The 16,222-nt window shown below is 35.7% G+C and overlaps 2 protein-coding genes and 1 non-coding gene across 4 annotated transcripts; all 3 read right to left on the bottom strand.

The window, feature by feature from the left end:
- Positions 1 to 111: 111 nt before the first annotated feature.
- Positions 112 to 3,685, bottom strand: Naglu (N-acetyl-alpha-glucosaminidase). 2 transcript variants are annotated; one of them, XM_073089294.1, is made up of 2 exons: positions 3,494 to 3,685; positions 112 to 2,717 (listed from the first exon to the last, which is right to left on the bottom strand). In XM_073089294.1, exon 2 carries the CDS (start codon positions 2,499 to 2,501, stop codon positions 165 to 167), a length of 2,337 nt encoding a protein of 778 aa, XP_072945395.1. In that variant the 5' UTR covers positions 2,502 to 2,717; positions 3,494 to 3,685; the 3' UTR covers positions 112 to 164. The 2 variants fall into 2 exon arrangements, with proteins under 2 accessions (XP_072945395.1, XP_072945396.1); XM_073089295.1 differs by having other exon boundaries at positions 3,520 to 3,685.
- A 1,101-nt stretch (positions 3,686 to 4,786) lies between these two features.
- On the bottom strand, positions 4,787 to 14,767 carry Prosalpha6 (Proteasome alpha6 subunit). Its single transcript, XM_073089296.1, has 6 exons — positions 14,633 to 14,767; positions 14,040 to 14,290; positions 12,779 to 12,938; positions 11,911 to 12,120; positions 9,421 to 9,606; positions 4,787 to 5,881 (listed from the first exon to the last, which is right to left on the bottom strand). Exons 1-6 carry the CDS (start codon positions 14,633 to 14,635, stop codon positions 5,861 to 5,863), a joined length of 831 nt encoding a protein of 276 aa, XP_072945397.1. The 5' UTR covers positions 14,636 to 14,767; the 3' UTR covers positions 4,787 to 5,860.
- Positions 7,825 to 7,896, bottom strand: TRNAW-CCA (transfer RNA tryptophan (anticodon CCA)). The gene has a single exon. It is a non-coding gene; the product is annotated as a tRNA-Trp (tRNA).
- Positions 14,768 to 16,222: the final 1,455 nt, after the last annotated feature.

The following is a 16,222-nucleotide window of genomic DNA, read 5'->3' as shown; positions in this document are numbered from 1 at the left end:
TCACATTTTAGTATAGGTACAATAAAACGAACAGATTTTTAGGATAAATTTATTAAAAGTGACATTTATTTTTGAAATAAAAAAATCCCTAGAACTAATGAACAATAATATAATATGACACTTAGTCTTACTACTTTATAAAAAACTACAATAACAATAATTGATCATTTAGGAGTTGTCATTTTCAAATGTATTGCCGTGGGTGAGCTGCCCGAGTCTTCGCCATCAATATCAGTATCGGGTAAAGTTGTCTCCTTGTCTGGCATAATAACCTTTCGTGGCAATTCATCCAAATCGGACACGTAAGCCCATTTTCCGTATAACTTCAACGCAGTTTGAATAGTATTTGAAGAACGAAGGCTATCAATGGGCGTGGATAAGAATGCTTCTTCAACAGATGACCGGACAACACGCTGAGCACTCCTCTCGTCGAATTGTAATGGATTTAACTTGATATTTGCGTCCAGAGCTAGAGACAGAAACAATCTCCATCTCGGTATGTAATAATATTCGAACATTTCGGCCCATTGTTTACAGGCGTAATCCGTGATTTCTCCATTGGGACCCCATAACGTTATTTGATTCCGAGCATTCAAATCGTACATGTACGAGTCAGCGGCTTTGTTTCCGACGGATTGCGCTTGTGAGAACCAGTTACTGGCCGTAAAATAGGTATTTGTCGCTAATATAGTTTCAATATCATACATAGCGTCGAGAAAGCGATTGATAGTGGAATTAAAAACCCAACTGTCTGAAAAACGGTCAGTATCAAATTTCATGTAAAGCTGTTCAGCTCTATATTGCAATACCTGACGCGTCACATCGACCACATCATAATAATATCCATCACTTAGACACTCATCATTTGATATTATGAGTAATTTTTTAAACGCTTTGATAAGGTCATTACTTGAATACCAGGCCCACGGCTGTATTTTGAAACTAGGGCGCCTTGTTATCACATATTTACCTCTCATCCGATTCAGGCCGTTAAAACTGTAGACACTTCGTAATAAATACTTCCAAGCACTTGCTGTCGAGTTGCACCCGTATCGTCGTTCAGCATAATCTGCAACCCACGTTTCAAGATTCTGCACTGGACGCTTCCTCCATGCCGATTCCAGCATGAGGTCATATACAACGTAATTTTGATTTATACCCTCAGGAGTTAGTCCGATTCCAATCATCGTGCTGTTCACTCGACTCCTGACTTCATAAACATCTTTATTGATTACATTCATGTTACCAAACATGCCTAATGTACCGCCAAAGTTGTGTAACATGCTCCATATGAACGGCTGACCATAATACATCTGGTATAGGTCATATTGTGGCCACTGTTCCGATTGCAAATCGATCACTAGCATCCGTCCATTGGGCACAGGTGTCAGGAAAGTCTTTACTCTATCAATCGGCCACAAAAGTGGATTATGAACAAACATCCAGTTTTGTATCATCCAAACCGCGGCGTCATCGACTTCTGTTAACGTGGAATATATTGCAACGGCTGTATCACGTACGAGACTTGATGACCAAGGTAGTATCTTCACCTCATTAAAAGGATCAGCAGTATAAACGTGGGTAAGACCAGTTCGCGCGGTGATTTCTTTTAGAAACAAAGTTCCAATTTCTTGGAATTCAGTGTTATTTGGGTGCAGGAACAAATTGCAGCAGTAGTCGCTGCCGAACTTGTTCCATGTATCGACTGAGTAAAATGTTGCATTTGGATATATTCTGGCGAACGCCTTAGGCACGTGTCCATTAAAAGCCGGTAACACTGGAATCATACCTAGTTGGAACATGTAAGTCACCACTTGATCTTGAATGTTCTTTTGACGATCATGCCATGACTTAGGCAAGGGTCCGCCCCACCCGTGAACATTGCCCATTCGAAGCCAAGACAAGAAAGCCGGTCCAGTAAAGTGGTCCTCGATCTCTTCCTCAGTCATCCCAATTTGTCGGTACACATTTATCCAGGCAGCCTCCTGAGCGATGGGAGCGAGCGCTAAATTGATGCCGTTGAGAGCCATCCATTCCACGTGAGACATCCAATCAGAAACAGTCCACCAAACAAAACTGTAGGACGCGGTGCAAACATTCTGATAGTACCGCAACCTGTCGTTGGCGAACACTACTTCGTCCACTTCTGGGAGAGGGTCAGGAATACTAACTCTTTGTGTTTGCCACGCTATCTGAGACTTACAATACTTCTTGAGGAAGTAATTAAACCCCCAAACTGCTGCAACACCAGTGCTCGCCTTGATATATAAATATCCACCGTCAGTCCGTAAGACAAATGCATCCTTTTTATCCTTGAACAGTAAAGGGTTGATCGTGACTCTCACATTATTTATATATTTCGTTATTATATCAGTGGCCGCTTTCTCTTGCACATCTGTCGTTGTTCTTGTTTGCAGTTTTGTTGGATCCAAGTAATCGAGATTTAACGCCGATGTTCGTAACAGTCCATGTAATAATAGTAACGGAATAAGTGACTTCATGGCTCGAGTTGCTGTCACAATGCGCGCTCTCTTTATGAGTACAACAGGCGACTAACTCGTCTTAATAAGTCAACAAGAGATGACCATTGATCCCGTTTCACTGATAAACATTCTTCACAGTCAGCGCACAAGTATCTATTATGTCACTGAGAAAGATATGTATGGATCTTTTCGTTAATAAAGCGACTTGTACTATAGTCGGGGAGGTCCGCTAACCTATGGAGAAAATATAAATGTCATTGGACTGAGATAAGGCGCAGCTGACGCGGTCACACTGCGAGTGAAATAATTCTAGATTTTGCGACTAATCGTCGTACGCTTGAGACGTCAATTAGTTATACCTAATACAAGCTGTAAGATTGTGTTATGGCATAAATACAATAGATCATTAAAAATCTCTAAATGACCATTATCAATAATCAATCTATCTATGCATTGCCTACCAAATATCGTCATTAATCAATGTCAATTAGGTATTTAAGTAATTTTCAATTCAATTATAAGTCAATTCAATTAATCTAGTTTAGGAAATGTACCTAATTACATATATAAATAGTTATTTTGTAATTACCAATTCATTTTTAAACAACAACATTAATAATTCATATTTATTTCCGTAAGTATAAAAATCTTCTACCAATATAGTACCTACTTAACCTTATTTTAATCGCAATTATGAACGCCTATTAATCGGCCATTACCGACTTTCTGTCGTTGCATCTGTTTAAATATAATATTTAAATATGTCCCCGTAAATACACTAATTTTAAAGTATAAATTTTACTTGTTATACTTTTGCCAAGGTTACCGTATTTATTTGTACTTTACATGACATCATATGGAACATGACACCAATATTAAAAGTGTGTCTTGTTTTTATAAAAAATGACCTCAGAGTGATAGTCTTAAAATAAATACCGATACAAACAATAATTGTTAACCTATTACTAAATATCAAGTAGGTTTATCTATAAAAAGTGAATTACACTTGCCTGAAAACGCTGTATCGATAACTTACACTGATTTAAAGGATGAGAAAAACAATTTCTAAACAAAATAAACAGTAAATATTACGAATTCGTTATTTTTAACAAGTTGTAGAAACATTCAAGTAGGTATATACGCAATTATGTGACGTGACTTTATATTCTTTGGTCTAATGGCGGCTATACATTCCCACCGAGACCCCTTGAGGCCAAAGCCAAAACAACAGGAGACATCACCGCGCTTAACGCGAGTATGTAAGGAAGCTTAAATGCGTTTTCGGCTAACCTCGGGCATTCTCGGATTTGTTCGGCTTTTCTGCGCGGGACAGGTTTGCGCTTGAGTTTGAGCATAGAATAACAAGCATTACTCTGAGAGTTTGAATCGATCGTGAAGACAAGATTAGGACTTCATCTGGCATTAAATCCTAAAAGAATGAGAAATAGGTATAACATTTTTATAATATTATTATATGAACACCACATCCTGATCCAAAATAGGAGCCTTAATTTAAGTTTTATCTATGAGTTTGATATGAGATGCCCGGGGCTGCTGTTACATTTTCTTTGTATATCAGGTATATATTTTTTATTTTTATATTTATTATCATAGCAGCCATAGAATTTGATGCAATGAGAAAAATTCACCAGTCTACCCATTACAGTTTAATAGATACAGCGAAAAACGACGAAAAATAGTGATACTTGTATGGAGACTCCATTTATTTTCAAAACTTTGTTGTTATAGCGGTCACCATTATAAATATTCTGTGAAAATTTCAAGTGTCTATCTATTACGGTTCCGGAGATAGTCTTGTGACAAACAGCCAGACGGAAAGACAGCGGTGCCTTAGTAACAGGGTTCGGGTTTCGTTAATCTGTAACCATTTGTCAATTACGTATGCGTTCGACGGATCGAACGGGAAAGATGCAATCCTTAAGGACTAATATAGTCGCCTCATAGTTACGGTAATTGGCTTATACATATTATACCCTTCGTACCCCAGCAGCTGGTATCTATACTAATATTATAAAGAGGAAAACTTTGTTTGGTTGTAATGAATAGGCTCAAAAACTACTGGACGGATTTTAAAAATTCTTTTACCATTCGAAAGCTACATTATCCACGAGTAACATAGGCTATATTTTATATGAAATATATTTGATAAATAGATTTTGAGGCGGTACAACGTTTGCTGGGTCAGCTAGTATTACAATTCACGCAAACTAATTCACGCTAGAAATAGGTGTGGCCTTTCAAACTGGACCCATCACTTTCAAAGTGAAAATAAATTGTACACATTGTTTATACGATTTTATTTATGGACAAAGAATACAGATAAAAAAAATACGAAAAATGCACGTTATTCATATTAAAAGCCTTGGCCAGTACTTAGATTGACAGTCTGAAATAAAATGTATTTGAACATTGCCTATTTAAATTATTAGAATAATATTAATTATTAATCTTTGTATGTTTCTACTATAACCAATTAAATTTAAGGCGTTGAAGAGTTCCACTTAAATAGTAAGCAATATTTAAAGATTCGGAGGAAAAATATTTTTGAAAAAGTTATTTCGTTAAATGGTACAATTTGCTTACGCTTACGTGTGATTTTGTAAACTTTATGGTGGAACATATTTTTTTTGTGGTATGTTCTATAGAACATTCACAATAAGTAATTAATTTAGTTTTTTTAGACCATATAAATAGCAAGTCAAGTAGCAAGTACAATAGCATACAGTCGGCCTAATAGTAAGTGGCTACTGCTCCCATGGACATTCATAACCAAACTCTGATAGAATTAGCATCCTACCTTAGGTCGAGTACTGATATGGACATCTGTAACCAATCTTAGATAGGATTCATCGTATCTGGTTTCGTAAAGTACCTCTTCATACCACACCCTTAAAATCAGAAAACAGCAGTACTTAACACTTTTTACTAAACATATTGATGTTGTAAAGGTATTGTAATGTTGTCTATTTTATAAAATCTTGAAGATTTCCACCACCTACACTTTTGTTTAAAAGTACCTAACGATAAAGCAGACAGGCAACCTGTTGGAAAGTAGTCACCGTCGCCTATGGACATTTGCAACACCAGAGGAGTAGGCAATGCATCGGCTTTGAACGAGAACTCTTTATGCACCCTTGAAGAGCCCCATGTTAGCGCTCAGGGAATACCTCAGGAAATTATTACAAATATTCAGTTACAAGCCACTCTAAGTACTGGCCAAGGCGTATCTTTGTACCAACAAAGCGAAGGTAGGAACGTTCGAAGCAGCTGGTGCGTCGACGGCGGGTGTGATGGACTCTCGTTCTTAGGTTCCCTGTCTGATGATGTGCCACCACCGTCCTGCAAGCGATCCCGGCTTACTCCGTGTCCATTGCCACCTGGAACAAACGAAAAGTTGAATGCTCTTCGCCACTAACATCGTATTTTTTTTATAATATAGGAGTAGCAGACGAGTATGCAGTCCACCTGATGGTGGACTATCGCCCATCGACATCTGCAATCAACCCGATAGGATTAGATATTCCTACCTGAGGTAACCACAGATGCGCCGCAAACACTGAGGACTAAGCTGGAAAGCCTCGGAAAAATATATTTCCCTTACCACACCCTTCAAACCAGAACAACCAGAACAACATCAGCTCTAACTGTTGTTATGAGGCATAGAAATAGTGGTGCCGCCGGAGTCGAGCCACAAAGGGTTCTACCACCTTCAGATTACTGTCTCACTGCTGGGAATGGGTATCTCCCAGATTGATAAGCGTTAAGGTCATAGAAGCGGCGATAGCATAGTGCTTAGAGACTTGGTCTCTCAATCAAGAGGTCCGAGATTCGAATCCCAATCACGCACCTTTGATTTTCCAAAGTATTATAATTTTATTTTATTGCTTGTTTCAACGTAAACACAAAACTTGTGAGGAAAACTACACCCTCTTTAAAAAACAGTTTTCAACGGTATGTGGAGTCTAACAACCTAACCCCTTTCAGTCTAAGTGGGTCTTGTCCTCATGCCCAGCAGTGGGATACTAAAGGGTTAACGACAAAGTCACATAGACACACGCCATGAGATAATTAGAACTCTCAAACATAATAAAATATGAGTAATGTTGTATGATCGTGATCACCAATAAAAGATCACTAAACAATCAATGTTCCTGTAAAATTAAATAATGTTAGTAATCCTTATAACTCTTTAAGGTAATTAAATTATTTTGAAAATAATCCAAAATATTATTTAAGTAAATTAAGTAACATTTAATTAATATATTTTTGCATTAGTGGAATATTTTATACATCTGCTACTTAAATAACAGAAAACAATGAGGTAAAATTATATAGGAATCCTTTTTGTCAATTATAAACTTTAATTGTCATACTTTGTTACGAATAAGCATAGATTAGTAAAGATACTTCGCCGACTTGAAATTGAATGAAGCCACAAACGGCTTATTAGTAAGTTCTTTTTTTTAATTCTTGACAAATAAAAACATTTTTAGAGAAAATTTACGAATATATAACTAATACTGCGTAATTTACATAATAAATAAATAATTATTTCAAATATTTTAGGGACATTTTAGCACGGAGACGTGGCTAAACTTTTTTACGCAACTATTTCAATTCTCAAAACTGGGTACATCTTCTTGTTAGGAGTGAGTAATCTTTACTAATTAATCTATGCAAAAAAGAAAAAAATCAAAATAAATTGTGGTCGCCATACCATACAAGCAACCATTTTCCTATTTTCCGACAATTTTCGCTTTATAGTTACGAGTCACATTTTCACAATGCTCGTATGTATGGGTCAAATTTTGTAACGAATCTTTAAACCAGTTTATCCCAACCGATTCAGCTGAAATTTTGCATACACGTTTCTTTTGGATGCCAATGTATGATTAGGTTAGTGACGTCATTCTCAATTCAATACAGAGGCGCCCCAAAATGGTAGATCAATTATTTTTTATGCACTCCCATGGTATAAAATGATAGTGCTTTCTAAACAAATACGAACATACAAAATGATGTTACTAAAATGCTCAATAAAAAAAATATGCATTAATTTATAAAACATTAAAAGATGCAAACTAAAAATAATCCTAAAATTTAAAAATTAAAATATAAACAATAATAAAAATTAATTTAGTATCCTAAATCCATTAACAATTAAAAAAAAAATACTATTTAAATCATTCGTAATAATTTTCATTTTTTAAATTTATAAATAAAACACTGAAACAAAAAATACTAAAACAATAATATTGTACAACAGTTTTATAATATAGTGTGAAATTAAAAAAAAAAAAACCAATACATATTACATGTTTGACCCCGACGTGATTTGAACACGCAACCTTCTGATCTGGAGTCAGACGCGCTACCGTTGCGCCACGGAGTCGATGACTACGATGTCGAAATATTCCAACATAATATTCAAACATAAGCGTCGTACAAGATTTAATCTCCATGGAAGAAAAATATTTAGATTTTTTTTATTATACTTTCAAAGGTAGAGTATGTATGTATGTAGCCTAATAATTAATGTAATGTTTTTTGCGGTAGTTGAATACTTTTGAAAATAATACAAAATAATATTTAAATAAACCAATCTGCGACCAAAATTTTCACTACTTAAATTAAAAAAAAAAAAACATTAATTTATCTTTCTTTTAAACATAAAACGCATAATATCGATAATTATACAACAGACCGGTCCAAAAAATTACGTATTCAAAAAATAATATCTTCCTAGTGGTAAAAATAAGCTCGTAAAACTGGGAGCTCTTAATATCAGTATTTAAAGGTAGCTCAATGAATATAATTTATATTTTACGTTTAGCTCAATGTGAATTTATATTTTACGTTTAAATAACATGGGAAAAAAAAAATTTTAACTTCCAAATTTTAGAGCTCATTAATGAGTGAGCATATCAGGATGAGCCATTGTGCCAATAATATTGCTGAAATTTGGAGTACTAGTAACGTACTTCTAATCAGGGTCGCCGATTGCTAGGCCCCTGGGGAAAAAATCGGGTACTAATATATTAAAAGACCTAAGTATGCCGTCTGAGCGAAATATTGGCTTTTCGAAGCCGCTCTTATGTTGGAGGCCCTGAGTGCAGGCCTCTTATGCTCTTAGGTTAAAGACGGAATAGCGTCTAATATAAATCATCAACCATTAGTGTCTAACTGGGCATGGGTCTTCCTCAGAGTGAGAAGGATAAGGCCATAGTCTACCACGCTGGCAAGTGCGTATTGATAGACTTCACATACCTTTGATTTTTTTTATATAGATCTGTCAGGTATGCAGTTTTCCTCTTAATGTTTTTCTTTACTGTTTTCAGCAAGTGATAATTTATTTTTAATACGTACATAACTGAAAAATCAGAGGATATGAACCTCGGACCCTGCGTTTGAGATGCCGTTTTTCTACCATTAGACTATCACTGCTCTTTATGTAAATATGACATACATTTCCGAGGCGTTTCAGCTTAGTCTTTAGCGTTAGCGGGGCTGTAGCCAACTTCAGGTAGGAACATCTAATTCTATCTGGGGTTCGTTATACTTTTCCATGGACGACATCTAACGTAAATGTAAAATTGAAGGTGGTAGAACCCTTTGTGTTTCGACTCCGGCGACACCACCCATTTCTACCTAATAACAGCAGTGTTAGGCGCTGCTGTGTTCCGGTTTGAAGGCTGTGGTAAGGGAGACAGACTTTTCCGAGGCGTTTCAGCTTAGTCCTCAGCGTTAGCGGGGCATCTGTAGCCTCAGGTAGGAATATCTAATCCTATCTGGGGTTGATTACAGATGTCCATGGGCGGCAGTAGCCACTTACCATCAGGTGGACTGCATGCTCGTCTGCTACTCTTATATTATAAAAAAAAAATAAAAAGAATGTGTAACTATGATCGTGACTCACCCCCGCCTGGGGCTCGGGCGGGGCACCTTCCCCCGCTGCGTCGGGCCCGGGCGCGCCGGCGTCGCCCGTGGCGCTCGCGCCGCCGCGCCGCTCCTCGCCCTCCACCAGCGCCAGGTAGCGGGTCAGGTCCGCCTCGTCGCTCAACCTGAGCTTCGTGTTCGGACCCACTATTGCTATCGAGACGTTCTGGAATGTACAAATGTTTAATTTTATATCTATTATCAAATAAACTATATCCAATCAAAACGTAAAATTTTAAAATTGTAAGTATAACAATAAATACGTATAGATCCTCAATACTACTAGAAAACCCTAGGTTTATGGGTATACCCTAGGTATAAGGTTTATGTACAAAGTAAACACGGTTTTATATGTACAATGCAATCTTTTTGTCATGGCTCTGTTGAGCATGGGTCTCACCTCACATCTGAGGGATGCCTTATCAAATAAGATCTCTGGTGAAGTTTAACAACCTCTACGTAATGATAACACCCAGGAACATAAAGTATAATAAATGGACATTCAGTTTAGTTTAAAGAATCTTTATTGTTTTAAGACAGCGTTTCCCAGCCTTTTTCAGTCCATGGACCCTAAGGAAAACAAGCACAGTTTTCACGGACCCCCTTAATAAAATAAACAGCAAAAAAAACGGATTAGGTATTTATTTTAGTTATTACAGATACAAAAAAAAAACAAATACAGAAGGTAATTATAACTGTTTATTACGAAAAATATGAAAAAAAAAGTGTGTGTGTGTCAGCTACGACGCACGATTGGAGTTTACTCCTTACGAATGATAATTATGATATATTTCGAATAGAAAAAAGGGTAGGTAAATGAACGCATCTGCTAAAATGATAAGAGAAACAAACATATATCTGTAATTATTCGGATTATTTATATTACTTCAATAATGCGTATTACATAAAGTATATTACAAAATAATATAAAATAGCGCCATCTAGTGGCAAGTTTTATAAATTGTAAGTTTGCAAGTTTATCAATCTATGTATTTCCGAATATTATAATGGTAACATAATATAATTGTTTATATTAAAGTAAATTTTAATATAATATAATTATTTATATTTAAAACAATGTTAAACGTTTTATAACTTAAAACTTAATAATTATAATTTCTTTGCCATCTATAAAATATCCTTGTTGCAATTTACGGATGAAATTTATATGAGACTCAATAAACATGTTATTATATGTAATTTGGATTGTTTCTGAATGTTTTATAATTCTAGAATTCATTTAAAACGTATTGCTAATTTTATTTAACTTATTTTGAACATAATTCATTAGCAATAATTCTGTAATAAATATTAAATAATACTGTTTTGATTTTGCCCGTTTATCGTTGATAGATGGTGCTGATCAATAATGCATCCATTTTTATAAGTTAAATTAATATATCAGTAACTTACAAAAGCCTCTTTATGTTAAAAACTTATTTTGCTAATATTATATCTTATTCAATTGCTTAGTGATTTTATATGTTACTCTTCTTTAAAAACGTTCATAAAAGATTGTTAATCATATTATGGCGCCAATGTTCATATTTTTCACAGTGTTTATAAATGATCAAACCTATAACTTAATTTATGCAAAAATGTAAACAAATTAGTTAATGACGTTTTAATGTTTTATATATTGATAATTATTTTTATTGTAATAATTACTTTCATATGGGATTTGAACTTACTGTATTTTAAATTAATAAAAGCACTCTTGATTCATATTTTGGTTACCGTTACGCCTCAACTTTTCGTGTTACACTTGATTTTACTCCTCATAAAATTTCCGTACCGGGCCTTATAACTCAAATCGTTTCTTAAGGAGTAAACTCCAAAAAAATGTGAAGGTTGGTGTTGCTTTTTTATAACTAAATCAGGGATATTCAGGTTAATGTTGCTACTAATCTGTAATCTCAAATCAGATTCTACTTGTAATCTGTTTCTGTATTTGTTTTTTGTATAAACAAGAGTAGAGAATGCCTTTTCACATAGGTATTTGGTTGAAAAAGCAGTAAAGCGGCCCTTTTGCATTTAATGATCGATTTATGTATGGTCCAGAGATGTCATCGCGGACCCCCATACATATACTCGCGGACCCCCAGGGGTCCGCGGACCACAGGTTGGGAAACGCAGTCTTAAGAAATTAACTATAGAAGTAATTTTTTAAATACATAGATAGGTATTTGATATAAATAGTAAATAGATATTTAATAAACTGTAGCGGCCAATTAAATGAACAGTTTTTCTAAATGAACAATTTGTATACTTAATAAACAAAACCCAAACTGTTCACTTACTGTTATGATGTTAGTAGTGATTAATTAATGAAGTGCGGGTAGATTATTTTACTTTTGTACTAATATGTCACTCGTAATTTATTATTCGTATTGTTCTTCATTCCTACAATGAAATGTGTTTTTGCCGAAATACCAAGTGAGAACACTTACCATTAAAATATAAAACATACCTTGGTATTAAGATCGACTTCATTAGGCAGAGTATCTCTAAGCGCTCGGAGGCCATGAGCGACCAGCTCTTGAAGATCACAGTCGGCGAACGTAGTCAGATGTTTCTCAAGATATGTGCGGGCTGATTGAGAACGGGCACCGATGGCCATTGCCCGGCAGTCGAAGAAATTGGCCGAAGGACAGGTTTGATAGATGTGGGGACCTTGGTCCTGAAATGAAAATCATGGGAGATATGAGCATTTGTTTACTTTAATAATGAAAGGAATAGAATTTTACGATACATATGTTTATCCTAGCCAACTGCTATGATACTTACTTTTTAAGTTAGTGAAGAGAAAGTTAAGTTTATCGTAAAAAAATTAACATGAGTTGGGCCACAAGACACACATGCAAGATTATTTACATATTATTATCATCTGTAGCAGTTTTCATTGAATGTTCATTGACGCTTGCAAGGTAAAATTTACAAAAATATAATAAACTTGACTAATTGTTGGATTTAAATTATTTTCATGTGTGTTTAAATCACTCCAGTCCTACAATTATGTGAGTTCCATTTTATTTGTTATTTCAACTTTAAACCAATCTCTAGCTACCAAGCTATAGCATAATCAATATTGCCTTCAAGTCAATATACAAATAAACAATACCAAAATTCCTACATCAAGTTAAAGTAGGAATACCTCTTGCAATTTGACAAGAGATTGTTCCCTACTATGAGAAATTATGCTCTTGTGGTTTGAAAACCTCTTACACAGATATGAAAACTCTAATTTTGACTAAAAGGTGTGCTCCTTTTCTGGAGCATAATTACCACACCTGTTGAAAGATCTTTTTACAAAAGTAATTACAAGACAAAGTACTTACATCATAGCCCGCAACAAGAAGACCAACTCCGAGGGGTCGCTTATCGTACCTCTGGGTACAGATCTGCATCTTATTACCCACCATGGCGATGAGTCTCCCGACCGGCATAGGAGCGTCATGAGCGTAGCGGTGATTCAGGCACTCGGTGCGCATGAAACGACTGAAAAGTTATATAAAACACTTTACAACAAAAAAGTTAATCACAAATAGGGTGATCCTAAAATCATGTAAGTATATTCTGGACCGTTTTTTATACTATAGGAGTAGCATACAAGCATGCAGTCCATCCGATGCTGAACGGCTACTGCCACCCATGGACATCTGTAATCAACCCTAGGTAGGTTTACATATTCTTATGTGAGGTCGGCCACAGATGCGTAGCTACCCCTGAGGGCTAAACTGGAACACCTCTCAGTATGTCTCCCTTACCACATCCATGAAACCAGAACACAGCAGCATTTCACGCTGCTGTTATGAGGCAGAAATTGGTGGGGCGGTGGTGCCGCCAGAGTCAAACCACAAAGAGTTCTACCATTATGGGAGTTCTCTGTCTTTTGACCTGTGCCCAGAAGTGGGATATTTAGTTGCAGCCAAGCGATTCAAATATCTAAATGAACTTATCGGCAATATCTGATTATTTTATGATATTAGTATAAAAATATTTAATAATGGTATTGCAATGGTGAAGTACATTGTGAGGTTACATACCTCAGAACCTTCTGGGAACTTCAGAAATAGCATCTTGGTTGTTTTAGCTTTCATAAGTGTAAATAGATATATTTCAATTCAATTTCAAACAAATCAAGGAATCACAATCTTACACAACAAGGATCACTAATTCATTAAAAGATCACATACATACACATAACAGAATTGAAAGTAGAGAGGAGAGAAATACCAAGCAGTAGGACAGTTGACAGGTTGACAACATACCTCAGCATCCGAGCATAAGCAGTCAATCACGAGATAGAGGGATATAGTCTGCAACAAACTTCAAGCTCGCTCTAAAGTTAATGTGCGCAGGTGTCTGTCAGAGAGCCAATACGGTTGAACACAACTATGAGCATACACTCCGTAGCAATGTAAAGGCACACTAACGCAGCTATGTACCTGTGGGCGCCAGCGGGCAGCAAACGGGATCCCGGACTGTCTTAGTTCCATTAATATCTACAATTTGCTATTGTGACTCGTTTCTACATTCAGAGTGGACTAGCACTTTGACGCGGAATCTAACAAGCATTAGGACAGTTTGACAACATACCTCAGCATCCGAGCATCAGCAGTTAATCCCGAGATGGAGATACCAATGTGTTCATCAATGGGAATAATCTTCTTCTGGTAAGCGGAGAGCTCACTGACCGCTCGCTTCAACGCTATCAGAACGGCGAACTGCTTGTTCTTAAGTCCTACGGTCGCGGAGCCAAGCTTCACCGCCTCCATTGCGTACTCCACTTGGTGGAGACGCCCCTGGGGGCTCCATACTGTGACGTCACTGTCATATTGGTTCCGGAACTGAAAATTTACGTTTGAAAGAAAGAAAGATAGAAAGGAATAAATATATCGTCACGAAAAAAGTGGATACAACATTAATAGTTACATTAACGACATTTAAAGGTTATGTTTATGATTTTCAGGAAATTCAAAATAAAAAGAAGATGATTGCTGTGTTAAATCAACTGAAAATTGTAGTTTTGTTCGTATTCACTTAAAAACACTAAGATTTGTGGTTTTAAAGAGTCATTTCAGTAATATTTATCGTAATGACACTGCAAAAAGTTCGAACATAGAATTTATACATTTATAAATGTTGATGACGACATGTATTAAATAAAGCAAAACAACCAATTTACTTACCATTTTAAAAGTATTTTAGAAATAAAACTACAAGTAAATTAGTTTTAGTTTCACTAAGTTGGATAAACCTAACGAACCGGGAAACAGACAACAATGACTTTGATAATGTCAATATGACGTATACTGTAGACTAGACTATACTTTTGCCAATGTTGTATTATCTGTGTAGTTCCGAAATGGCGTTTCTATAGACAAAAATGGCTATGGAACATTGTTTAAATTCGGTCATTAACATTAAATAGTAAATAACTAGTATTTATACCATAGTAAATAGTGTGTTATATTTTTTATCTATAATTAGGTTATTTGATATACTCAATATTTTATATTAATCTAAACAAACATTTCCTTTCTTTTTTAAACTTAAATTATAGCCCTTTACACCCGAGATGATATGAGTGTGAGTTTCACTTTAAAAAAATTCCCACGTGATAGCTTCTTATTTTTCGAAACGCAACCGATGCCGATCGATCGTGAGGAGAGTATCGCACGTGCTACCGGCTAAGTGAGCGGGGTGCAGGCGGTCAGTTGTGCTAGGGACTCGTCCAAAGATGGCAGATTTTTTCGACCCGCGCACTGTCACAGGTATATAATTATTTTTGGTATTAAATGTTTAGTATGTATTGTTAATTATTGCTAATTTAAAAGCTAAAAGAACACTAAATACGTGGACTTTAGTAGTTTATTCGCTAACTTGCAATTTAGATACAATTAGGTTGCAAATTTCAACTGTTACGATCGTGTGCCTACGGTTGTTGGTGCAGAATAACGTTTGATGAAAATGCTTTTATTGCTATTACCAGTTATGTGTAAGTTTCGTCAATAACAATTATTTTTGTTTTGATTTTAGGGGTACATTTAAATGACGATCAGATTTTGTCAGTGCGGGGTGAGGAGAAATATATCGGACATTGAAGATCTTCATGAAAGTGAAGAGCTTCAACCAAATAGATTAGAAGAGTTTCAATTTGAAGAATTGTGCACTGAAACAGACCCAGAAGCACATGCAGACCCTCAAATAGAAACTGACCTAGAATTGGATCTGGAACTTGAGCTAAACCTCAACCATCTACTTCAAAATCATACCTAGAAATTTCTCGCCGCCGAGCATCTTCACGTCCAACACATCGAAAAATAGCTTGGAAAAGAATACGTTTTCTGTCTTGAAAAGGTCTATACATCCCTACCAACATCTCCAGTAAAGTTTCCATAGAAATATTTTTCTTAATATTTTAATTGTGAGGCTCTTGATATGTAACCAGATGCGCAAATATATATTATCTAAGAAGAACCGGTCGAAAACTTAATTTAATTGCAATAGATATGGCTAAAGTTTTCTCCATCTCCATTATCATTGGATGTATTCCCTAGCCAAGAATACCTACGCCTTGGAGACCTGGATTGAAGACGGAGGCAATAACGGAAGAAAGAAGAATGTTGATTTTCATAGAATTACGTAGTTTAGGTTTCATTGCCAAGACAGATTTTTTATAAAGACTAATGAAAATAAAGACAGTGATGGTAAATATCTCCAAATTGTATTAATTTTCTAATATTTTTTGATAAAAAACTATTTTTTTTTTGCAATTT

The sequence above is a fragment of the Epargyreus clarus genome, unplaced genomic scaffold (assembly GCF_041222505.1).
Source record: "Epargyreus clarus isolate Ecla_fem2 unplaced genomic scaffold, WU_Ecla_fem_2.2 ptg000029l, whole genome shotgun sequence".
NCBI lineage: Eukaryota > Metazoa > Arthropoda > Insecta > Lepidoptera > Hesperiidae > Epargyreus > Epargyreus clarus.
The sequence above is the reverse complement of the archived record's forward strand: the minus strand, read 5'-3'. Positions and strand labels throughout refer to the sequence as shown.